Consider the following 25,610-nt stretch of genomic DNA (forward strand, 5'->3'; position numbering starts at 1 on the left):
ATACAAATACAGGCCATTTACCATTTACCATATATGACTAGTCAAACAAGTAGATCCTTGCGTAGAAAATTTGTGTAAGCATCAATACATTGTCATCAAATAATTGAGTTCAGCATCATCTATGAAAGGACTGCTGTGTGTCTAGCTGGGTAATTTTTTGTGCTTGCTAACATATATCATATAACATATAACAGCATACCTTGGAAAAACACTTGATGTAGGGATTACTCAAAATTCTTAGCAAACCACAAGACTTCTGAAACAGTGTCTCCAAAGTGGACATGTTTGGCCATAATGCACAGCGACACATTTTGCAAAAATCAAACAGAGCATGTCAGCACAAACACCTCACACCAACTGTCAAGCATGGTGAAACTTTTGGAGGGGTGAATATTTAGGATATTTCACAGCCATAGGACCTGGGCACCTTGCATTCATTGGGTTGATCATGACCTCCTCTGTATAGCAGTATAGCAAGTATTCTACAGTCAAATGTGAAGCTGTCTTTGACAGCTGATAATGATAATGGATAATGATCCAGAGCACAGCAGTGAATCTGCAAAAGAATGTCTGAAAAAGAAAACAATCAAGGTGTTGGAATGGCCCAGACCTCAACCTGATTGAAATGCCAGGACTTTGAGAGAGCTGTGCATAAATGAATGGCCGCAAACCCGAATGAATTGAAAAATAAGTGTGGGCCAAATTTGTTCCATGATGATACAAGAGAGTGATGAAGTCACGCAAAAATAGTTACTAATGATTATTATTATACTTAGATTTTCACAGAGTGCTTCTGCATTTTGGCTTATTTTTAGTAAATAAAGAATTACACCGTGCAATATGTCACTTTTTCGTTGTGTTTACCTAATTTTAAGACCTGGTAAGCACTGGACCATTATACCTGAGAACTGAGAGGCTTTTTACCACGACCATAAACATGTTTAAAAACTGTTCTCTCTCTTATATGTACATTTACCATTATATTCAGCGTGTATTTTTTGACATTTAGCAACATAAGCAACATCCCTCTCTCTGTGGTATATTTTCGGTGTGTTTATGTGAATCTGTCCGTGTCCAGATACCGAGGGCCCATCTGCTGATAAAATCTCCCACGGGGTTTGTTATGCAACTGATGCTTGGCTCTGATGCCCTACCTCTGACACCAGCTTCTGTTATCTTTTAAGGTTTAAAGGTTTAAAGGTATTTAGTGCTGTGTAGTGTTTACCAACCACCAAGACTCTTTCCATCCTGAGTCCATGACTGCTTTGAAATTTGTCCTTTGTTAGATATATTTTTGTCATTGATTTTTTCTTCAGATCGCTGGATGAATAATATAAATATTAGAAACAGCAATAGAGTCAGTGCATGACAGAATGCAGCAGAAGTACTGTTTGTAGATAAATCACTTGGTATCCAAACCATAATTGTCATAAACATCAGACAATTATCTCCATTCCAGGCGATTTTCCCCTCCTGTGTCATCCACGCAGCTGAGGATGAACAGTACTCCTTCCATTTCCTCTGCCCCACATGTGCAGCCTGTCACACATCACAGGACAGAGGCTGAAGGGGGCGGGGCAGGTAGAGGTCTTTTGGGTCGCAGTTTCCCCGTGATGTTTTTATTGGTCTCAGCAGATGACTTCCCTCAACCTCTGCATTGTTATGGCGGCCATCTTTTTTTCTAGAGGTCAGCGTTAACAATGGCTGCCAATAGATGTTGCAGACAAAAGCCTTAGCACCCTCCCAGAAAAGTTTCCTCAGTAACCGAATGCTGTAAAACCAGCAATGCTGTCGAATTTACCGCTTTTACAAGCTGTGAATACAATACACTGCTGCTCGTCAGGTTCAGGCAAGTGCTGGGAAGTGCATCAGTCAAAATGTTAGAATCCAGTAAGACAGAATCGCGTGAAAATACCAAATTACCTTTTAAGGCTGAGAATTTTGGCCTTGGGGATCCTAACAATGAAGTGGGACAGCCTAAAAGCATGCACTGTTTTCACAGTGCAACAGTATACTCATATTTTTCTTTGCAATATCTACTTTCCTCTTTGGCTTTGACAACCCCTGTCTCTCCAGCTGCACCACCACTGCTCTCCTCTGTTCCTGTCTTCCATCCACCCCACCCCCTTCCCCCTCGTGACATGCAACGCCCTTCTGCAACACAGAAAAGAATTAAATCGTAAAAGTTTTACAGTTTAATTACGGCATAACATCCCTGTGGAAGTCTTCATGCTTCTCCGCGCCCACCCTCTTTTCCATGCTGGATTTCTATTCTTCGTTTCTTTTTTGGGGTTTTCTTGTAAGAAGAAAATAATCAGGTGGGGGAGGAAGAAAAAAAATCACTTGATGTTTCTCCTCAAACATGTGACCCCGCTCAGCTCACAGCTGAAAATAATTTGGGCCTACAGGCCAGTGGATGGCTGATGCAAACCTCCCTCCTCCTCCTCCTCCTCCTCCTCCTCCCTCGGGGGCTAGGCTTCGGACTGATGGGGAGCTAAACACAAAAGAATGAATGGCTTGAGCTGTGGGCAAAAGCTAGAAGCTAAAAAGGATGACACATTGTTCCTGTGGTCAGCTTCTAATCAGACCAGACCACAACTCTTCCTCATACTCCATTTGCTCTTTCATTCTCAAAGAGGAAAACACATAAAGCAAAAACCTGAGGGCTATTTATGCTATTAGCTCAGGGAAGAATTCAGCTATTTATATTATTTTGCAATTTACTTTTTTTTCATTTGATATTTTGACTTTTTTTTTTGGAGTCTCCCCCCCCACTAGCAGTTAGGACAACAATTTGTGGAATTTGGGTCAATTTGGCTCACATACCCCTCAGAGAGGGAGAGCCAGGCCAGGAAATGTTTAACGGCCTGCAAACACCTCTAAGTATCCGAGCACATGTGGTAGAAGTCAAACACATAAATCCGCGTGTGGGCCTGGCATATGGACTCCTTGGCAGGATGTAGAAGTCTATGTAGGTGTATTTTCATATGGGGTTTTGTGTTTGGCTATGCAGCAGGGTGGCAATGCATGTATTAGTGGCTTTGTGAATTTACTGTAGAATTAAAAGCATGAATACAGCAGGACTTGGCCCTGAACTATCTCTTTTTTTCCTTGCGTCTACTACTACTTGCCAGAAGCAAAAGGCCAGGGCCTATTGCTTCATGCCAGCCCTCCACCAGTGTTTACAGGCCAAGCAATGAGCACTGTGCACCAGTGGCTCCAGTTCAGTGTTGCATATGGATGGCCTTGCTGCGCTCCAAGTGGATCTGGTTTCATTGTGCGCTGACAAATGGACCCAGTAATAATTTAAAACTGAGCACGTCCCCTCACCCTCGCATCGGCACTACTTTCCTGTGATAAACAGCAGCAGGAAAATGTGTGGCTGGAAGATAGACAACAAATTACGGAAGCTCTTGTCAGAAATGAAAGGAGTAATGTGCAAAAACAAAATGTGTGTGTGTGCTGCAGTGCATCAGAAATCTGATCTGGCAAATGCAAAAAAGGGCAAAACGCTGAGGATAACATAAAAAGTTGAGTGCTCCTGTCTCACCACCGCCGATATAATCCTAATGGATCTTAATTGCATTACAGTGTGGTTCTCTTTTCTTTTTTTGTATTTTTCCATAATGCCACATGGCTAATGGGAACCTAATATGCCTGTTGGCTGTTTAGGCGTTTTTCAGTGCTATTCTCCAATTTCTGACCAAGTGAGGAATGGTAGTTTGGTGGTATTCCATGCAGTCTGTGAGGTCTGCTTTTCTGCAGCTGTCTTCAAAAAGGAGTTTTAAAATAAGAGATTTGTTTGAGCCATTTGGTAGTTTACTTTCACACACCACTCCCTAAGAGAGTCCTCGAAAGGAGCATCTTCTTTTGACCCAGTCCTCGTTCATCAATCTATATGTCTGCCTATTTATGAGAAAAAATACAAGCTGAAATATTTTTGCTTATACTGTTTTTTTTGTAACTTTTTGACCTGCAAGCTGAAATATAATTCTGTTTTCCTTTTTAATAGACACTCCATCTTTCTGACTGACTGGCTGACCGTCTCTCTCTCTCTTTTTTTTTTTTACCTGTTTTCTCAGGATGCCAGCTGCTAGCACCATGACCGGTGGGAGGGCCCTGCTGCTCTGTACAAACACTGACAACTGCATCTACCAATCAGTCAACGGGTGGGTGCCTTAAAAGCCAATTGAATAGGTTGCCATTTTGCTTCTGTGATATCGTGTAGTATGGTATCTGATTCCAACTTGTATGGTGTTTGTTTTGTCCTCCTAAACAAGGACATTTACCTCTGTGTAATAAGTTTGATGTTACACACTCATCTGTCATTATGAAATTAATTGAGGAGCTTCGATATACGAATGGTAAATAGACTGGTACCTATACACTTTCTTTCTACTCACTTTTTACTGCAACCTAATCACACACACAATGATATTCAAACACACTCCAATGGTTGTGTTCGGGGAAACTGATTGGGCGTTCAGTATCTTTGACACAGTAGGAGCCGTGGATCACTTCACCAACCTTCCAGTTGGTAAAATGACCTGCTCTACCACCTGAACCACAGCCACCCCAAATAAATAACTGTACGGTTAATGCCAGTAGTGGAACATACTAGCTGGCCAAAGCACAACTTCCTCCAAATTTCAAGAAATGGTCCCATAGCCAACAGAAAACTCTGAAGTGGACTTAAGCAAGGAGGAGACCCCCCTTTTCATTAAGCTCAACAGTACAACAATAGCAGGGAAGGGGAGCAGAACAGGGCAGAGGCAGCCATCTGGCATCTTGATACTGTTACTGCCCCCCTGCTGCCACTGTCTGATGCGTCCATGACCACTCTCCAAGGCCCCTTCTGTCATCCTTACAGCATTCATTAGTTTCTATTTAGATTATAATGATGGGATTTTCCTTTTTGTTTGTGCCAATAGGGGTGGAAGATTTTGATGTCTGTTGTTTTGAGGGCCTGCCATGCCAGTCACAGTTGCTCAAAAGGTTCCAGACATTTCTCTCAGGGAAAAGTCCAAAGCCGATGAATATTTTTGTCCATTTCAAACACTCCTGCAGTAGCCTCCTTTCCACCCTCAGAGACCCACCGAAAGTACCGTATCACCCTCATAGAGAACTTTGCTCTAGGATGGCACACTCTAGTTCCTAGAGTATTTAAAAGCAGAATGAGAGACAGAGCCTTCATCTTCCAGGTCCCTCTTCTGTTGAACCAGCTCGCAGTTTGGATGTGGAAGACAGACACCATCTCTACTTTTAAGATTGGGCTTAAAACCTTCCTTTTCAATAATGCACAGCGTTAGAGCTGTCCCAGGTGACCCTGAATCTGCCCTTAGTTACATTGCAGTAAATGTCCGCTATTTATTGTTAGACTACCATTTTTTTTCTTCTTTGGCTCCACTTTTTCTGTAACTCAGTCACTTGTCTCTACCTAATCTGGCTCTCCTTAACTTTTGTTTTTTATTGACCTTCCTAATTTGGAAGAGAATTATATCTTTTCCTCCGTGATCATATTTTCATCAAGTTTTGCCTTGTCTTTGAAGGTCTTTGAGGAAAGTAATTCCCCCCTCCCCCTCCCTGGAGATTTCCTCTAGATTGCATGACTGTTGGTTTTCACATCCAGCAATGTCATCAGAAGTCACCCAGCAAGGCCACATTTCCTCTGTTTGTTGGAAATTCAAGTCATTTGATGAATAGGCTTTTGGGCTAGAACAGAGTTTTGTGGGTCAGGAGCGGAAAAGAAAGGATGCACGTCCACACTTAGCTCCCTCTCGTCATCTGCGCATACTTGCATCTCCCTCTCCAGAAATAGCTTTGTGTGTAGCTCGTAAACTTTGACCCTCAAACCCAGAGTTCAAACAGTCATGACTCAGTAATGTTCCAGGAGTGAATCACAGCTGAGACAGAGGCACCCAACAGATGTTTGAACTCTTTTAACAAGAATTCCTGTTTGGCCCGTAAAACAAAGCTCGGTTTGGGTGGAACCGTAAGCACTGGGATTGTGTGGCCAATTTTAAGATTCTCTGCTGTGTACAGTAAAAGCGGAAGTGGACAATTTAAAAAAAATATTGCACAATTCATTATTAGATTTGACAACAGTCCAATGTAATCCCTCCCTCTGTTTTTTTTAATCTACATAGTTCTCACTGCTGCTTTACCAAGAAAAGCCTGCAGCTTTTGCCTTTCTTTCTCTTTCGGTTTCCTTTCGCTCCTTCCACACAGTCTGGTTGCATCTTTTGTTTTCTTTTTGTTCAAGCTTGCAGAAAACTTCCTTCCTAAAAACTGTAATACACTGTTTCAGAACGACTGAACCTTTTCTTTTGTCCCACATGCAAGGCTGGACTGGGACAAAAAATCGGCCCGGGCATTTTGACTAGAGACCGGGCCACCAGGATAAAGATTGAAAATGTGACGTCATTCAGGGGTAAAACCGCAAAGGATTCTGGGAACTTGTGGCAAGAGGTACTAGCGCACGCAGGCTTTCAATTGAATTCAGTTACACAGCGATAAAAAGAAACACAAAAAATGTCAAGAAGCTGTTGTATTATTAACTGCAATAGCCGGTCGCATGACAGCCACGGGAAGCCGACGGGTAGAGAGATCGTTTTTTTTTTTATCGGATTACGTTGTTGAAGAGAAATTTTTTAAGCCATGTTTCCGAAGTAAGAGCAGACGGATGGTCTGGATATGCCGAATATAACGTCCCAGAACACTCCAGCTCACATGTTAGTCTGCTCCAAGCATTCCCACAAAGGTCAGAGTTTTGTAGTAGTTAATGCGTCATTTTTATAACATAATTGGTGATATAGGTTACAAGCAAGTCTGGCGCTGAACAGAAATTGTCGCGCTATGCTCCTTTGTTTATTGTGCATAAATAGTAAATTGTCCTGACACAATATTGCGTTTCGCTTCTGTTATTATGGTACATTGACAAAAACATATACTTTTATTCACAGGATAAAACAGTTGTTTTGTATCACTAATTGTCCAGTACGATTACAACATACAATATTATTGTCACTGCTACATTTCTGTGATGCTACCAGAGATTATTTCCACTACTAATTAATTACCGTTGAGCTCAAAGGTTATATTAATAAACGGTTAACGAATGTGTATTTATGACGACGATTTGTGAGACTGGTAAACTTACCTTTGTTCGTACGATGGTCTTTCGTTCTACACGGTGCATTTCAAGGTCCTGTACCCATCCGTCGGCAAACTGTACCTGGGCTTGTTGCAGTGACCTGAAGTTACTAAACTTCATGAGTGTATGCACTCACTCCAAGAACCGTATAATTATAAATATGAGCGTGGTGAAAGTTGGGCAGCACGCTGACGTCTTTTGTCCACTCTGTGTGCTCGTAAGGGTCTGACCCTTTCACTCCTTTGATTTTTCCTCGTATCTTTTCTTTGTCTTTTCGTCAAGTCTGTCTTTGTACGGACCGGCATTGTTCTCCTTTTGTTTTGTACATTCCTTTTTTGTGCGGCAAAGAAAAAAAAGAAGGTACTGGAACCGGAGAATGAACGTTTTGCGGTGCTGCAAATGCTTGCATTTGATGCGGTACTTGGATTGTTTTGCCACGAGTTCCCGGCATGCAATGCGTGAAAGCCACGTGATTGCTAAACAAGGGGGAGGGTCCATCCGGCCTCCTCGGCTGTAATTGGTCCAGCCCAAAGTCGATCATGACCAACTGGCCAATCCAACACCTTTCATTATATATACCCTTCCTATATATATATATATAAAAAAAAATCTATCGGCCCATTAAAAACAAAAAATCACCAGCGGCCCACCGGGCAAGTGCCCGGTATGCCCGATGGCCAGTCCAGCTATGCCCACATGACATAAAAGCTCTGGTTATGGAAGATCATAATCTATAACAAACATTTTGTAGTCTTGCAGTCATGTGTCGAGTTGAATTTCTAAACTTTTTGACAGGTTTAAGGAGAGCTTGTCTGAATAGTGTGTGGTTTTTTTGAGATGTTATTTTTGAAGTATTTTTGTGTTCTCTGTTGGCCTTTTCCATATTATGGCTTTGTCAAAAGTGTATTAGTGTGTGCAGCTTCTTCTAATAATGTCAGGGGCTCATCTGAAGTGTCATTGCGCAAGACGCTGGTATAAATGCAGAGTTTACCATGTGTTTTGCTATTTTCATTTTGGTTCTTCATTGTGTCTGCATTAAAATCAAACAATAATGAGATTTAATTGTGTCCTTTAGTTCCGTGTACAGGTTTCTTAATTAACTGATTTACTGCCATGTCTCTCTAGTATTTTTTCTCCTTTAATTTGTGTGCACGCTCATCTTTCCGTATCTGTCCTTCCTAGGCTCCAGTGCTGTGGCTTGAAGCTTGGCGAGGCTCCGTCAGCAGTGGTGCCCCAGCCCAAAGAGGTGTGTGGGTCACCAGTGGACAGAGACAGGAGGGACACCGCTGTGTCCATAAAGAATCACCTCTCTCCTCTCCTCAGCCCAGGTCCTCCTGACTCCATGCTGGCTCACAGGAGAGCCACGACTCCTGCTACTGACCCACGGGCTCCCAACATGGAAAACGGGCTGTGCGCTAAGCTGAACCACAACAAGAGCCCAGCAGGAGCCAAAACCGCCAGCATCCGTGATAAGATATCCCAGTGGGAGGGCAAGAAGGAGTCTGTCCCAGTAACTATTTCAGGAACATGTCCACTAAGTGCGACACTGAAGGAAGCTGAGACAGTGAGGAAAAAGGAATCCAAAACTACAGAAGTCCAAAGGACAGACAGCAAGAGGTTTGTCAGCTGGGACAGACAAGACTCGGGGAAGGAGAATGTTGGTAAGCTGGGGGATTCGAGACCTAAATCCCCAGAAGCCCCAGCAAACAAAGACAGAGAAGTGATGGTAGAGAGGGAATTTCGGGCTTCTAAGCCAACAGAACAACCCCAAGACAAGAAAAGTGTTTTAACTCATGTTAAGAAACTAGAGAAGGCAACAAAGGAGGTTCCTGACAGACCTTCACTGGCATTCCCAGGGAATTACTTCTGTCCTCCCTCTAAGGAAGAGCTGGAGGAGACAGAAAAGAGGGGCAATGAGCCCATTTTTGGGACCTTTGACATGGCTCGACCTAGTGGGACACGGAGATGGAGGGATGGAGATTCAGAGAATGTGTACAATGAGCCAGGTGCTCCATCTATAAACCCTCTCCCTAAACCTCAAAGAACCTTCCAGCACCACACGCCGCCCGCCACCCCAGCTTCAGGGCCTTTCTTGGGAAAGGGAAGAAGGAACTTGCCTCCTTTGCCCTCCGTTCCTCCTCCACCTCTACCCACGTGCCCACCCCCAGGAGTTTGCAGGAGACCGTGGGTAGATAAAGCACGTAACAGTAGCAACAGGTAAGACACTGAAAAGAAAGAAGGGAAAAATATCCTTCCTGACCAAGAATGTTAGATCTTTACTCAAGTTTAATAACATGCTGAAAATGTGGAAAAATAAAGTTAACCCAGCCCACACACCGCAAAAGCTAAAATTTTCCAAAAGTTGTAAAGTGGGAACTGGATTGGCCGGCGATAGCTCGGTGTACATGTCCTTAAACCCTTCCCCCGTCAGCATTAAACAAACATGGAGGTGCACAACATTTCCCACATCTGCTGTAAATCAGAATCACCGGTGACCTCATCCTTTTTTCTAAATATCCCACAAAATGAGCTCATTGGTTTGATCTCAGGAATGTACACACCGACGCAACTAGTTCCTCCATCCAAAACAACTCCACTGGAATAATAGAAGAGCAACATGAAGAGTCATGTCAAAAAGCTTTGCTTTTTCACAGAATTACAAAAAAATGAGCTCTTAAAAATTCATTTGGCGTAATTACGTTAAAAGTGCAAAATCTGATCAATCTGAAAAGTAGTCTTTTGATTGCAAACGGTTAAAGATGTTTGACTTTTCGGCTCTCAGTAGCCCTTCAGTTCAGATGGTTACAATCAAAAAAGCAGGACTCTCTGTAGGGAAACCAAAAAAATGTGAACTCTGCAGTATTGAGCACATCTATTGTTCGCTTTTTCCAGTGGTCTGAATTCTTGTTTCGGAGCTTGGCTTGGATCTGTTACATTCCATACCATATGTGGAGGCCTCGCTCAAGTGTGTGCTCAAGTGTGTTGCTGTGTCAAGCCCTTTGTTTGGTCAGGCTGTCTCCCTCTTGAGTGTCCATTGCAGGGTGCTTTTCCATAGATGTGCCTTCACCAGTCACCAGATCCACATCATCCAGTATTGTTCAGTTTTGGCTAAAACTGCGTCAGAGCGGCGACACTGCATTTACTTTATCTAACTTTATTTCATATAAAGAGAGCAAGCCATGATACTGTGATGTACTCTGTTAAATAATTATTCTGTATAATCTAATGCAGTAAAATTGCACAGAATTACTTTGATTCCAAGACTTTTGATTTACTGATTGCACGCATGTGTAAATGTATGCATTGTGCTCCAGTGGATACATTTGGATTGATGAAACAGATGTGTTTATTTTGACGATGCAGCTAACAAACTGAAATATCAGTTTCATGTTTTGCAAGTGAAAAGAAAAAATCAACAACATTACCGTGACACATGTTCGCCTTAAGATGTCAGTCAAAACTCTTTCGTCTTTGTGCTCCTCTGTCCACCAGGAAGTCCTACGAATTTGAGGATTTGCTTCAGTCGTCTGCAGAAAGCTCCCAGGTGAACTGGTATCATCAATCCAGACTGGGCTTAACACGCACTTTATCAGAGGAGAATGTCTATGAGGACATAATAGGTAAATATTACATACCAAAAAATTATCTCTGTAACATTTTGCCTTGCACGCAAATTCATAAACTGACTCAAAGTTTGCAAGAAAGAAAGAGTTCAGTGACAGAGTTGACAAAGAGGGCAAAATCTCTTTACTCTTTTTATATTTTTTGTAATTTAGAGCTTTGCCGCTCAGCTTTTATTAAAAAATTATAAATAGAAATTCCTCACTTATTGTCTGTCGTATTATGCCGGCCCCACCTAGAGCGCGTTTAATTTCATAACGCACAATAGTGGCGTTGTGTGAGGTTGCATTGTAGCTGAGGTTGGCTTCTGTGATTGTCAGGGCTCTGGGATGGCGGTGGGGGAGGGGTTGGGGTGGGGGGCAGACTGGTATGTAACGGTGGCTGTTTTTGCCGGCAACAATCAAATTAAGTTCAACTACTTCTGAGTGATGCTGGAGCTTATTTTAACCTTGTTAGTTTCCTCCTTTTGTACAGCAGTGTTAGTTAAAACTCTCAGACATTGTTCACTGAACTCTCAATAACCTCCCATGGGTAAAGCGAGTCAGACTAACTATATGTCTACTAATAAAACTGTTCAGGGAGGCAGTGATGAATGCTTGTGATGTCCTCGAAGTCTTGCCTCCCTCCACCCACAAGCTTTTCACAAACACCCTTTGAACACACAGTCGCATGTCACTGTTTGCAGACAGAGAGGAAGGCAACTGTTGCCATCACATGTGTTCAGTCTCGTGCCTCTTTGATGGGTTTGACTAGCTGATAGCACACAGAAACACATTATGGAGATTAGTGTGACACTCTCTTCAGCAAGCAATGTGGAAAACAGCACACTGATCTGTTGTTTTTCTTTTTTTCCTTTGTCTTTTTCCTGAGCAAGAAGGAACAGGGAACTGAACGTCCCTCTTTATTTGCGTACAAGTCACATCTGGTGGATGGATTGATAGAGCAGGGGAGAGTCAGAGGCAGATGGAGAGAAAGAAAGAGACAGGCTTTGGAAAGCTACCCCACTTCGTATATGCAGGGCTTGCTTTTAACTTTAGCTGTGCAAAAGTCTTATCATGATGAAATATGAGCTGGGTTACACATACTGCTACTTGTAATAGCTCTCCGCACATCTGGAGTAGGAATCGTCTGGCAAAACAAACGTGAGTGATATGGAAAGAGTGCTTATCTGTGCTTTGGAACGAGCGCGCTATTGTGTAACTTGTGACGTTAAAAACATGTGTTTTTGCTTCTAAAGATCCCCCGTCCAAGGAGAACCCCTATGAAGATATTGAGCTGGAGAGAAGCTGTTTGGGAAGCAAATGCATTTCACCTGCCTCTTCATCTCCTGTCCCCAGCACACCAAATAAGGTACATTAAGGATGGATAAATATGGATAAATACGATAATCAAATAGATCCAATGGAATCGGAAAACCTAACCTAACCTAAAAGTATGCTAAAATGTGTTTGTCCCTATCAGCTCTCCTCCAAGCCCGGCTTTTTGAGACAAAACTCGGAGCGACGAAGCTTCAAGATCCCCGAGCTACGTAAGACCAACAGAGACACTGGCATCTCCTCACCTTCCCGTATCAGCCCCCCCTCCACGCCCAGCAGCCCCGACGACACCCCGTGTCTCTCAGGGGACCCTTACAATCGCAGACGGAGGAAAATCCCTAAGGTACGAACTCCCACTTTGGGATTTAAAGAGGAGCAAGAACATTTCTACTGTACGTTTCCTGTGTGGAAGAGTACCTAATGAAAAGGGCTCACTGAGGTTGCACTGAAAGGATCTTGGTACAGGCACATTTTTGTTTATCAGTTTAAAGGGTTAAAGCCTTTGTGTTTCTGTTCTCAACTTCTCCAGATGGTGGTGAAGATCAATGGGATCTTCGAGGCGCGCAGAGGGAAGAAACGCATGAAGAAGGTGTCTCAGTCTGCTGAGTCCAGCTCAGGGAGAGGTGAGCCATCAAGTGAACACCAGGCTACTGTCTATCTCTGATTTAGTGAAAGAAAATTGAAACTGACTGCACGGACATCTTTAACTTGCGAAACATTGCGTCCGCTACTGCAGCGCTTTCAAGAAGGAGGTTGCATTTTTCAATATGTCTGTCATCTCAAGTAGAGACATGAATTCAATTTTACTTAATTCAGTGATTGTCTGGCACCTTGTGGAGTTTTTAGTAATCTTCATAAGGGAAACTAGATTGGTAGTCCAATGAAAACAAAAGACACAGAAAATAGGCAACTCATAGACAGAAAAACAGGACTTTACCATGCAAGGCAATGTTTAGACAATCATGGGTTCCCAGTTGCCATTAAATACAGTATAACACCAACTAAGTCCACAGTGTGCTTGGCAATAGAAAGCCCATGTGGGGCCCACATTCAAATATTACGTGCTGCTATAAAACTTTCTGTTTTCTATTATGATAACTGTTTGGTCTAGAAAAAATTTGACAAACTGGAAAAAAAATTCTCATATTAATTTTGATTGTGATCATTGTTTTAAGAATATGTACCCTTTGGCACAAATTATTTTATTTCTTCATTTTTTTCTTTGTTGTAGTTTATTAATAGTTTACCTTTAATACTCTCAGCAGTCAACCCACTCCATGTGCTTTGCAGTCTTGCCTTTATCTCATTATTTAAACAAGTATTGCATAAGTCATTTAATATTTTGGGGGCCTTTTCCGACTTTACTGGTGCTATAAATCTCTTTTCTTTTCTTCTCTTTTGTTTTCAGTGACAGACGAGAACAGCGAGTCGGAAAGCGACACGGAGGAGAAACTAAAAGGTGAAAATCCAAACAGACGTGCTACATAGTGCAATCTATAATGTAAATGTTTTTCATTCAGCAGGACATTTTAATATTAATGATATAAATGACAAAGAAGCACGATGTGAGCTTTTGTAGTTTTCTTCCAGTTCTGTGATATAGCTAAAGCTGGAAATGCAGGCTGTAATTTGTGGGTTCACTGCAACTCACACACACATTGTGTATATATCTGTGGATCGCATACATGCATGTTGATGAAATGTGTTTCTGTGTTCCACAGCTCATAGCCAGCGGCTTGTGTCGGTCCAGTCCATGTTGAGGCAGACGGGGCGGTACCGGACCTTGGAGAGGGATTTGATGGAACTGCAGGAGAGGAAACTCTTTGAGTATTTTATAGTTGTTGCGCTCCATAAGACCAAAGCTGGAGTTCCGTACCTGCCGGAAGTCACACAGCAGTTTCCTCTCAAGGTAAAACAGAAGTGTTACTGGAGCAAAACGAGTGAAGCTGAATATTATATGTAAACTTTTTGAAAATCGACATTGTCTGCTGTCTGCCTGACCATTATTTATGAGGAAACATGTACACCCCAGTTTATGAGCAGTGTGGCGATTTGAGCAGTGATACTGCTTTAGTTTTGATTGAAGAAAATTTTAATAAGTTAAAATCAAAGACTGATTGAACTCAGACATGCGGGGCCAAAATATGCACTAAGTAGTTTAACTGTGACTCTTTATATATTCAGTCATTACACGTCTGCTGTGCAAATAACTGTCGCTGTTTCTTTCTTTAATTTAAATGCTTTGACCTCTATTTGGAATCTCTTTATTTTATGTGGGGGTTTTTCTCATCCAGCTTGAAAGGAGCTTTAAGTTCATGCGAGAGACTGAGGACCAGCTGAAGGTCATCCCGCAGTTTTGTTTCCCAGACGCCAAAGACTGGGCACCCGTCGACAACTTTCCCAGGTCAGTTTGGATCTGAATGCTGCCACGGCACACAAGCACAAAGTGAAGTGAAAGCAAACGTGGACACGGGAATTTCCCTCTGGAGTGGTGACAGCTCACTCAGCTGTTTTCCTCACTGATTATCACTTGAAAAGTTGAAAGCTGAAAGTCCCAAAGACTAATCAGTCATGACTGACAAATTACTGGAAATTAGCAAATCTTTAGTGCCTTCAGGAGAAATGGTAGCTCTAACACCATGCACCTAACTTGTTATTACAGAAATTACTCTCCTTGTTTGCTCTACAAGCTGCATTACTCAATGCCTCCGGTCAATGTACACATTGTTCTGAGAAGTGATGATTGTGTGATGGCGATGGCTAATAATTATCCAGAGGCAGATGTCTGAGGGGTGAGGGCAACCAAGCATATGATTAAAGTGGACTGGCTGACACTCTCCCCTGTCATGAAGGTTAACAGCAGTGAATGATTACCTGTCAGGTAGAGGTTAGGAAGTGTTGTGCGATTGTTTTCCAGAGTGACCCTGTCCCGAGGGCTCTCTGTGTTAAGTACAAAGTAAGGTTTTGGTGGTAAAAACCTGACCCTGCGTTTTTTGTTTTTTTGTGATTTAACAGTTTTAAGATGTTTTTTTTATATGATTGTTTGAATTATCTTTCCCTTTTACATCCCCAGCGAGACCTTCTCATTTGTACTGACTGGTGAAGATGGAAGCAGACGTTTTGGATATTGCCGTCGTTTACTGGTATGCTCTTACAATGCTTCCTGTTACGGTCGCAGGTTTCTGCTAATTCAGGCTTAATAAAACGAATCCCTCATTATAGTCTGTTTAAAGCAGTGGTTCTTAACCTTGTTGGAGGTACCGAACCCCACCAGTTTCATATGCGCATTCACTGAACCCCTCTTTAGTGAAAAATAAAATAGGATTTTTTTCAAATTCAAGACATACATATGTTTTTTACTGGTGCACAAAATGAGCCGTGCATATCACAGCTGAGGCTCTGCCGAACCCCTGAGACCGACTCACCGAACCCCTAGGGTTCGATCGAACTCAGGTTAAGAACCACTGGTTTAAAGCCTTCTGCTGTTTTTTTCTCATTCCAACGTATTTCTTCAACATGGATGACTTTTTTTGTTTTTTTTTCATGAATGTAGCTGTAAAGTTTCTGTCAAATAAAGGCTTTGGTTTGCTTCACTGCTCTAATCCTCTAGTTGTAGTTGGTTGAGCAGTCTTGTGTTATGAACCTGTCTGTCTCTTTCCTTCTGGCTGTTCACAGCCCAGTGGCAAAGGCCGAAGGCTCCCTGAAGTCTACTGTATCGTCAGCCGCCTGGGATGCTTTGACCTCTTCTCCAAGGTAGATACACAGCAGTGACTTAAGCACAGGCACAAATGTGCAAACTATACTCAGAGCCGTGACTTGCATTCAGTTACACTGCTCTGAACTGCACGTGTTAACACAAACCACCATTAAAAAGTACCACCCTCGGTGCCCAAAGAACTCCACCCACACTTTCCCCAGTCCCTTTTCCCACAGGGGCTCGTATCCATGGCTACAGTAAAGCGACACATGTGCAACGCAGCTGATGTGGTCGCTTCAGTGGAAGAGCTCCCCTGTAATGAGCCTTAGATTCATCTGCATGTTGACCTGTGTAAATGCTTTGCAGCGTACATATGCTATAGATAAAGTTTGATTACTAAGGACACATACATGGAAGAGTTTTCTAAATATCTTCAACATGTAGTCAATCAGCTACACACGCTTTAATTCAGCACAGATGCGTAGAGTGTGTTTGTAGAGTAGAGGAGTACACATGATTGAGTCAGGGTGTTAGCTGTTTGTTGTGTTTTAATGTGGCGCCATATTCATACTGCATTATGGTCAGAATAAATGCATTTGGCTAATAATATCCACTTTCCTAAAAGAAAATTAGGGATTTGAGTCTGGAACTATAGTGACAAGAAGATAGATTTTTTTTTCATTTGCAGCAATTTCTGTTAGATGGTCGTTTATATTTGGCAGTATGGTTGCATTCTAGGGCCTTCTACTTGCACAGCCACAGGAGGGGAGAGCAGGAGCAAAATCCAGCACATTATTATTATTATGTTAATTAAGTAAGAACCAGAATTCTATAAGAATAAATAGCAGGGAGGTGAGTAAAGTTTGATTACGGAGATGTTATTATATTTTATCTTTTAACTACATTTTGGCCTAAATATTTGAATGGTAAATTAGATTTGTATAGAGTTTTGTCATTTTTTTGTAACACAATAACTACAGGTTGCTGGTGCTGAAACCAAAGTGTTCCCTTTCCTGTCTCTTACAGATTCTGGATGAAGTGGAAAAGAGGAGGGCGATCTCCCCTGCCCTGGTGCAGCCTTTCATGAGAGGCATCATGGAGGCTCCCTTCCCTGCTCCAGGAAGAACTATCACCGTCAAAAACTTCCTACCTGGCTCTGGGACAGAGGTACAAAGACATTTTTACAAAGGAGTCTATTACCCAAATCAGCATTGTTTAAAACTATAGAAATAATCGCATTAGTAGCTTTGTAATTTGTATCTAAGGGTCTTCTTTCTTCTTTTTGTGTGCCTTACACGCCTCTTTCTTTACTGCAGGTGATAGAACTGTGCCGCCCGTCAGATTCCCGCCTGGAACACGTAGACTTTGAATGTCTCTTCTCTTCATTAAGTCTGCGTCTTCTCCTCAGAGTTTTTGCCTCCCTGCTGCTGGAGCGCAGGGTCATCTTCACTGCTGACAAACTCAGGTTGGCTCTCGTGCTGCTGGGTTCAGCCACTGTGTTATTTAGTTTGTTTGCTTCATAAATCGTTGCTGATAAGACTATGCAAGACAGGGTTGTGATGCTGAAAAGATCAGAGAGTTTGAATGATATGACACAGAGATTTCAAGTAGACAGGCAGTCTGGGGAAAAGAAGATCGCTGACCAAAGTGTGAGAGGAAGGAATGCTGTTGTGTTATACAGTCGCCTGGGGAACAATCAGTTTTTCCCTGGAAAACTGTCATAGATGCCAGACAAGGAGTAAGGCTTTAAAGCATGGCTGCTGAGCTAACACCATGTGTGCAGTTTGACGTCTACAAACAAACATGGTTCCTTCGAACCTTTCACTTCATACGTCACAATAGTTGTCATCCCCCTCCCCACCCCACCCCCAAAGGGCTTTCTTACTGCTGTGATACACATGTGGCGTCTACAGAAGTCCCTCTTAATCTGATTTAAACACCCTAAAGGTTCATGCTGTATGAATACATAAAGCATAAAAATTATTTGATGAAGCTCTTCAGAGTGAACTGTTTTGTGTGTTTTTGTTTTCTTATCCTTAGTATTCAAACTACGGTTTTCAGACAGTATTCCATAGTATTCAAACAGCTTACATTAAAAGCATTTTTACCAGAGCTGTTGCACTTTCTCTGCCGTGAAGTGGAAATTTGGCCTCGTTAATTGTTTTTTTGGGTTTTTTTTTAAAATAATGAATTAACTGCAAGCAGATGGAAATGCAGTGGCGATTAAGCCAACAGTGTGTGAGTGTGTCTGCTGTCACTGTATAGAGTTTGCAAGTGTTGCATCACACTCCATTAAAACACTCATTTTAGGGTGACAGCGGGTTTGAATGGGGAAACATATAAATGAACTTTTCTCAACATGTTCCACATTAATAAGTGGTTGGCAGGGGAAGTTATTTTTTAGAAGGAGGATAGCGCCATCTTGTGGTAGGGATTTTCTTTCTATTTTAGACTTTTTTTTACTGTGATTTTGTGTTTTCCTTTTGTTGTGAATGTCAAGGATATATTATCATATATGAACCAACATTTCTCCAGAACATGTGAATCAAAGAGCAAAAGCTATTATTATCACTGTCTGGACATTATCCATGTTTACTAGCTATGATTTCTGGGAATTCCCAACATATTAAATGGGATTAGATATGAAAATAATGTTATCTCAGTACAAGAATAGCCTACATTGTGCTTTCATATTAAAATAGTTACAGGTTCTATGTATATATTCAAATATAGAAGTGTTTTATCTAATAGTACAGGGATTTGGGATTACATACGACATGGTGAATGATACTAATGTTAAATTAGTTTAAAGTTTAAAGTTGACCTGAGAAACAAAATCTCCTAAAGGCGCTTTATACTATAACATAAATCGTAGGATAATAGAGAGAAAATCCAAACAATCAGACAACCTCTTATGAGTAACCAGTTGGCAACAGTGGGACAGAAAAACTCGCTTTTAATAGGAAGTAAGGTGGTTGGTGGAGGGAGGGAGGTAAGACAGAAGACAAATGATAACACTTGCCCATTTTCTGGTTTTATTGGAAGATTTATTCATCTGTTTACCAGATTATGACAATATTTTTTCACACTTTCTTTCTCTTTCCACAGTACGTTGTCTCAGTGTTGTCATGCAGTAGTGGCTCTACTCTATCCCTTCACCTGGCAGCATACATACATCCCGGTGCTCCCACCGTCCATGTTGGATATAGTCTGCACTCCGACTCCCTTTATCGTTGGCCTCCTTTCCAGTTCTCTACCTCGACTCAAAGAGCTGCCCATAGAAGAAGTAAGAGAAGGTTTTTCTTTCGTTTTTTTGTAATTTATTGCCCGTGATGCCCTTTACTCTGGGCACTTCCTATACTGAACAATAGCTTCAGGAAATAACATCATTCTCCCTCTTGTTAGGTCCTGGTGGTTGACCTCGGCAACAGCCGCTTCCTTCGACAGGTAAAAAAAAAGAAAAGGAAAAAAAAGAGATTAAAACAGAAAGAGCACAGTAAAAAATGTCACTAGTCACACAAGAGTTCCTTGTTGTGACTGTAAAAGATGTTTTGTGGAGTGGGCTGTGTGTTAAGTTTGTTTAAATTAGTTTTCTTTCCTCTTCTATAGCTGGATGATGAGGACTCTATTCTTCCACATAAGCTGCAGGCAGCTCTGGAGCATGTGCTGGACAAGAGAAGGGAGCTGGCCTGTGAGAAAGGAGATCTACCCAATGGTGACTTGTCATACTTGTTATTTCTTGCATATATAATGTGGGTTTTCTGGTTTTTTGGTGTGTAAACAGAATGTACTATGAGCAAGAAAGTTTTCACAGGACTAGCAGAACCACCTTTACCAGCAATAACTTGAAGTAAGCATCTTTAGTGTGACTTTCAGTCTCTTGGGGAGGAATTTTGGCTACTGTCCTCTACAGTATTGCTTCATTTCATGGAGGTTTGCGGGCATTGGTTTATGTACAGCTCTCTTAGGTCCCGCCACTGCACATCACTCAGGTTGAGGTCTGGACTTTGACTGGACCATTGCAACATCTTAATTCTTTTCTGTGTCAGACATCCTGTTGTAGATTTGCTGCTGTGCTTGGGATTATTGGCCTCAGTTTCTGCCAAGCTTTAGTTGTCAGACCGTTGGCTGTGCATTTGACTTTACAATACTAAATAACTTCCACCACCATGTTTGACAGTTGGTATGAGGTGTTTGTCTTGATATACTGTGTTTGGTTTTCATTAAACATGGTGCTGTGTGTTATAACCAAACATGGTGAAAACACGCTCTTGTCTGTCCAATAGACATTGTTCCAGGAGTGTTGTGGGTTGTTCAGATGCAGCTTTGCCATCATTTTCCTTTTAGAGAGGAGAGACTGTCTTCTGGCAACCCTTCCAAACAAGTCATACTTGTTCAATCTTCTAATTGTACTGTCATGAACTTTAACATGCAACATGCTAAATGAGGCCTGAAGAGTCTGAGATGTAGCTCTTAGTCTTTTGGCAGCTTCTCTGAGAACAACATGGTCTGAGGTGAATTTGCTGGGGTATCCACTCTTGCCAAAACTTGTGCTTTTATAGAGGTGCTCACAAGAGTGCATTTGATTAGTAACTCCTGGCTACTACTTAACATCTTAATTCTTATGAAAGCAGTAAGGGTGCACCTAAGTCCTGTGGAAACTTTCTTTTTTACATTAATTGCCACAGCCTTCTTTTTAGTGATATTAGTCTGCACAAATCTCTGGTTTAAAAAGCTTTGAAGTGTTTTCGTTACCAGTCATATCTTCCTGGGTTTCATGTAATGAATATTATGTACCACAGCTCTAATGTTCATTGCCAGCTGTTTTCCAGTGAAATATATAGGTATGTACGAAACACCTACAACTTATCATTCTGCAACTTGATCATAGTTTTGTGGTACACCGAAGAAATTTTCCAAGAGAACATTCCCAGAGATTTTCATCATTTTCCCTAAATTTTTAATATGACTGGACAGCTTCATTCCAGTATTCAAGTTTTTCCTCCTTAATAATTCACCTTTAGCATTAAAGGGTCCTTGAAGTATGACGAAATTCAAAGTAGAAATGTTGTGGTTAAAAATACAAAACCATAAATGTGGTGTAACTCTGCATAAATCTCATGTTCTTTGTGGTCGCCAAACCTTTCCAACAGAGTTCACTCCAACACTGCTGGAACATTCAGTCTAACCAAAGTCTGTTTCCCAAACTAGATCAAGATCTAGATCAGTGTCAATACTTTGAAGTAGTCTGTGTGAAACAACCTTGTATGTCTTCTGATGTGTAGCAGTTTTTTGTTGTAATTGCTTTTGGGGGTGGCTAATTTTTACCCCTCTTCTCCGATGGTTTTCTCTGCCAGACTCTAGCTCGCTGAGCACAGTGGTGTCGGAGGCTTTTGTTCGTTTCTTCGTGGAGATGGTGGGCCACTACTCCCTCTTCATGGGTGGAACAGAGAGGGAGGAGGAGTCTGTCTCCTCCACCACCTTGCCCAGCCCCACTTCTTCCTCATCCTTTCAGCGTGAGGCCTTTCGCAAAGCAGTCACTTCCAAGAGTTTGAGAAGGTTTCTGGAGGTGTTCATGGAGACTCAGATGTTCACCGGCTTCATCCAGGAGAGAGATCTGCGCAGGCAAGGCCTCAGAGGTAATAAGCTATAAGCAATGTTAATGCTCTTTAACATTGTTAAAGTGTATCTGCTCCTTTGTGCAAGTAGGAACAGGATGAGCACTGCCACTCCGCTAGCGACCTGTCACTCCTTCCACACTCCACACGGGGAAACACGGGGACAGGTCCGGGGAATCTAGGAACAAAGGAACACGTTAAGTCTCTGAGACAGAGGCACAGCAAACTTGAGCTAGGTGTGTACTGACAAGAGCCTTCACAACAATCCAGCGTTGAACGGCTGATCTCCTCCTTCTAATATACCAGCTGGTCTGATGAGGCCCAGGTGTGCACAATCCGGGAAGGCGTGGACCGAGGGCGTGAACCCGCCATGAGTTCCGCCCCGGCAAAACAGGGGAGAGGGAGAGAGAGAGGAAAAAGAGAAGAGAAGGGGGGCTAGGAGTGAAGAGATGCTGATCAGCGCCTTGCCGATCCTGCAGGTCGTGACAGTATCAGGATAAAATCCTTGGACGTATTGTCAGTCTCTACGCCGGCCCTGGACAATGCCCAGCCTCATGTGACAAGAGTATGTGGTTAGTTCTTGGAGGATGAAGGAATTGATACCATTGACTGACGCTCGCCTGACCTAAGTCCAAAAGAACACCACCAGGTTGCACTGCAGACTGTACAAAAGTGATCTCCCAGTCCATATCTGGGAGGCAACCCCCCAGGACACCATTTGTCATCTGATTAGGAGCATGCCCTAACATTGTCAGGCATGAATACAAGCACATGTGTGCCATACATACTGCTGAGTACCATCCATTATCCAGCAGTTTGTTTTTTTTATTGAGATCTAAAGTGTTGCTTTTTTGAGCAATGATATTATGCGATGTGATATTATGCTTTTTTTGGCCAAAAAATTAAGAAAATGATCAGAAACATTTCAGTGCACCGATGATTCGGACTTTGCTCTGACTTCAGTGTGAACTTGTAGTTACATTTAACGAGTTCTTTTTTCCCCCTCCAGGTCTCTTTGAGGTGAGAGCACAAGAATATTTGGACTCGCTGCCTGGGAGTGAGCAAAGAGGGGTCAACAAGTTCCTGAAGGGCCTAGGTGAGAGTCTCTGCACAGCCTCAGGCAGTCAGCTTATCAGCTGATCAATTCATCATCTGTAAAATCCTCCAGTTTTTCTTTATGGAAACATGCTCTTTGTCTCAAATGTGTCTTCATGCAGATATGTTGCTTTTTCCAGGAAACAAGATGAAATTCCTTTCCAAGAAATGAGACTCGGAGTCATTGCTGAAAGCAGAACTAAAAGGAGGTGCAGTCCCTGGATACAGAGCATGCACAGATGGAGATGTGTCTTTGGGTTACAACAAATGAAGGCCCCTGAATGGAACTGGACTCATATGTAGTGCTTAGCATGAAGAGCTGGTTTAGCTCTCAGCTTCATCGCCGATGATTCTGTCAGTGTTGGATGGGGTTTACTTAGCGTGCTCCAAAACTCCCCACAAACACGATAAAGCAACAGTGTCTGGTCTTACAGTCTAAATGTTTTACAGATTACACTAATCTCCTACAGTGTATTACAGTATAACACAGTGTAAATGTCTTAGGAACAGTGTTCTCATCACTAACTTCAACTGTAAACCTGTAAGGAGGAGTGTCCCTTAAGATCCAGTTTTGTACAATATTGTCCTATACATTCCATGTATTTTCTATAGGAAGTTCTATAAATGCAATAGTACAACTTCTTTGTCAACAGGAGGCTGTTAAGTTAATTTATATTGCTTTTTTGTTTTGTTTTTTTAGACCAACTTAATCTCTTGTTTTAATTTCTTTTAAATGAGTCCAAAGGAATCTCCTGTAGTTTCTAATACACTTTATTTAACAGAGTCTAGACTGTTTGTAGACCACTTTGGATTGTTGGGTATACGTGCCACTGTTTTAATTAAATGTACTGTTGATGGACGCTATTGTACCGATAAACACGTACTGATCCAAAGGAAATCAATGTGAATATGCCTGTCAGTAAAGGATGTGGGCTTCAGCTGATGAATTGTGTTTGTCTTAAGCCAATTAGTATCAGTATGTTTCACAAAAACAACTAAGGTTGCCTTAATATGATCGAACATACAATGAAACTTCATAAATAAAGTGATTTGATTTAGACAAACGACTCCTGTTCTTCAAATCCCATTTCTGTGTTTTGGCAGCTTTACTCAATTAATCCATAATTTTCTGCTTATATTATCACTTTTTTGAAGACATAAAGTTATGAAGTGGTTTTAGTCTCCACTGACTAGCCAACAAACCAGTGTAATTTCTAAGAGGTTTCAGATTCAGACTTTTCTTTACATTATAGAAACTTATATATACACACGGGATGCTGTCTAAGAATTTGGCAGGAGCCAATGCATGAGCAAGAAACTTAGCCAGTCTTCTAGATCTATGCGGTTTTTAAAAGTTAAACATAGAGGCTATAAAACTGACAATATGGAGATCAATATGAAGATCTGTTTATCTCTCTCTCTCACTTTCTCATATATGTATATCTATCTATCTATATACATATACATATATATATGTATACACATATATATATAGAAATATATCCAAGAAAGGATGTCCAGTATGAAGTGTTGGACAGCATCAGGCCCCCACATGGTTCACGCCTACTGGCTGAAGAAGCTGACTGCACTCCAGGAGTCAGCACTCCAGTACCAAAGAACCAGCTGCTAGTCGATGAGAGACACCCAGAATGGCTAACCAAAGGCCGGACAGTCCTGATCCCCATGGACCCCCAGAAGGGACCAGTCCCATCCAAACACCGGCCAATAACTTGCCCAAGTGCCACAAGCTCCTGTCAGGCATCATAGTGGTGAATGGGGCACAATACATGAGAGGGGCCCAGAAAGGAATTGGCAAGAATACCAGAGGTGCAAAACACTAGCTACTGGTAGACCAAGCAGTCAGCTGAGACAGCAAGACTAGGCTGACCAAGCTGTGCACTGCCTGGATTGATTACAACAAGGCCTATGACTCGATGCCCCACACCTGGAATGCCTATACAAGATCAACAGGACCCTAAGAGCTTTCTCAAGAAGCCCATTGAGTTCTCAGGAACTCAATGGGGATGTGGTATACAACACTAGAGGCCAACTTCAAGCCCATAGCACAAGTCATCATCAAGTACCGGATCTACCAAAGGGATGCGCTGTCCCCACTGCTGTTCTGCACAGTCCTGAACCTCCTCAGTGAGATCATTGACAGGACTGGCTACGGATACCGACTACGGAATGGAGCAATCATCAGCCACCTCCTCTACATGGATGACATCAAGCTGTATACCAAAAGTGAATGAGACACAGAGTCACTGATCCACACCACCAGGACTGTACTGAAAGACAGCACGGAGGCACTAATCGTGGCAGAACAGGAACAAGCTCTGAGCACAAGATCCATAGAGGCTGGGGTCTATCACACCAGGCAAGACCCCAGGTGCAGGCTGTGTAAAGATGCCCCTCAGACAATCCAGCACATAACAGCAGGGTGCAAGATGCTAGCAGGCAGGGCATACATGGAACGCCATAACCAAGTGGCCGGCATGTGTATACAGAAACATCTTTGCCATCTATGGCCTGGAAGTCCCTAGGTCAAAATGTAAGATGCCCCCTAGGGTGGTCAAGAATGACCGAGTTAAGATCCTGTGGGACTTCCAGATACAGACAAACAAAATGGTGATGGCCAACCAACTGGAGATAGTAGTGGTAGACAAGCAGAGGAAGACGGCTGTAGTAATAGACATAGCAATACGAAATGACAGCAACATCTGAAAGAAGGAACATGAGAAGCTGGAGAAGTACCAAGGGTCAGAGAAGAGCTCGAGAAGATGTGGAGTGTGAAGGTAACAGTAGTCCCAGTGGTAATCGGAGCATTCGGTGCAGTCACTCCCAAGCTAGGCGAGTGGCTCCAGCAGATCTCAGAAACAAATCCGAGATCTCTGTCCAAAAGAGCACAGTCCTTGGAACAGCTAAGATACAGTGCAGGACCCTCAAGCTCCCAGGCCTCTATTAGAGGACCCAAGCTTGAAGGATTGACTGCCCACAGGGGCGAAAGGGGAATTTAAAAAAAAAAGTTTCAAAATCCTATGTAACCTTGTTTTGAAGTTATTGTATTCACAAGATTTTCAGAAAACGACCTTTCACCTTGACCTTGATGT

General features: G+C 42.3%; 1 protein-coding gene across 4 annotated transcripts in view; it reads left to right on the forward strand.

The window, feature by feature from the left end:
• The window catches only part of LOC147325006 (DENN domain-containing protein 2A), a 38,191-nt gene extending 14,614 nt beyond the window's left edge, over nucleotides 1-23,577 (forward strand). For 2 of the 4 annotated variants that reach the window (XM_086299254.1, XM_086299253.1), the window contains 19 exons: nucleotides 4,083-4,169; nucleotides 8,336-9,370; nucleotides 10,646-10,773; nucleotides 12,012-12,124; nucleotides 12,236-12,433; nucleotides 12,620-12,713; nucleotides 13,499-13,549; nucleotides 13,812-13,999; nucleotides 14,385-14,494; nucleotides 15,164-15,233; nucleotides 15,766-15,843; nucleotides 16,814-16,954; nucleotides 17,104-17,252; nucleotides 18,896-19,073; nucleotides 19,193-19,234; nucleotides 19,397-19,502; nucleotides 21,145-21,426; nucleotides 22,415-22,501; nucleotides 22,623-23,577. In XM_086299254.1, the coding sequence (XP_086155380.1) occupies nucleotides 4,084-4,169; nucleotides 8,336-9,370; nucleotides 10,646-10,773; nucleotides 12,012-12,124; nucleotides 12,236-12,433; nucleotides 12,620-12,713; nucleotides 13,499-13,549; nucleotides 13,812-13,999; nucleotides 14,385-14,494; nucleotides 15,164-15,233; nucleotides 15,766-15,843; nucleotides 16,814-16,954; nucleotides 17,104-17,252; nucleotides 18,896-19,073; nucleotides 19,193-19,234; nucleotides 19,397-19,502; nucleotides 21,145-21,426; nucleotides 22,415-22,501; nucleotides 22,623-22,672 (3,186 nt within the window). In that variant the 5' untranslated portion in view covers nucleotide 4,083 and the 3' untranslated portion in view covers nucleotides 22,673-23,577. Of the gene's footprint in view, nucleotides 1-4,082; nucleotides 4,170-8,335; nucleotides 9,371-10,645; nucleotides 10,774-12,011; nucleotides 12,125-12,235; nucleotides 12,434-12,619; nucleotides 12,714-13,498; nucleotides 13,550-13,811; nucleotides 14,000-14,384; nucleotides 14,495-15,163; nucleotides 15,234-15,765; nucleotides 15,844-16,813; nucleotides 16,955-17,103; nucleotides 17,253-18,895; nucleotides 19,074-19,192; nucleotides 19,235-19,396; nucleotides 19,503-21,144; nucleotides 21,427-22,414; nucleotides 22,502-22,622 lie in introns of those variants that run through there. The other 2 variants (XM_086299256.1, XM_086299255.1) reach the window with 2 other exon arrangements.
• Nucleotides 23,578-25,610: the final 2,033 nt, after the last annotated feature.

Source organism: Aulonocara sp. 'chitande type north' Nkhata Bay, linkage group LG7 (assembly GCF_057382095.1).
Source record: "Aulonocara sp. 'chitande type north' Nkhata Bay isolate Kocher_YH1m ecotype deep benthic linkage group LG7, A_spYH_male_GT1.1, whole genome shotgun sequence".
Lineage (NCBI taxonomy): Eukaryota > Metazoa > Chordata > Actinopteri > Cichliformes > Cichlidae > Aulonocara > Aulonocara sp. 'chitande type north' Nkhata Bay.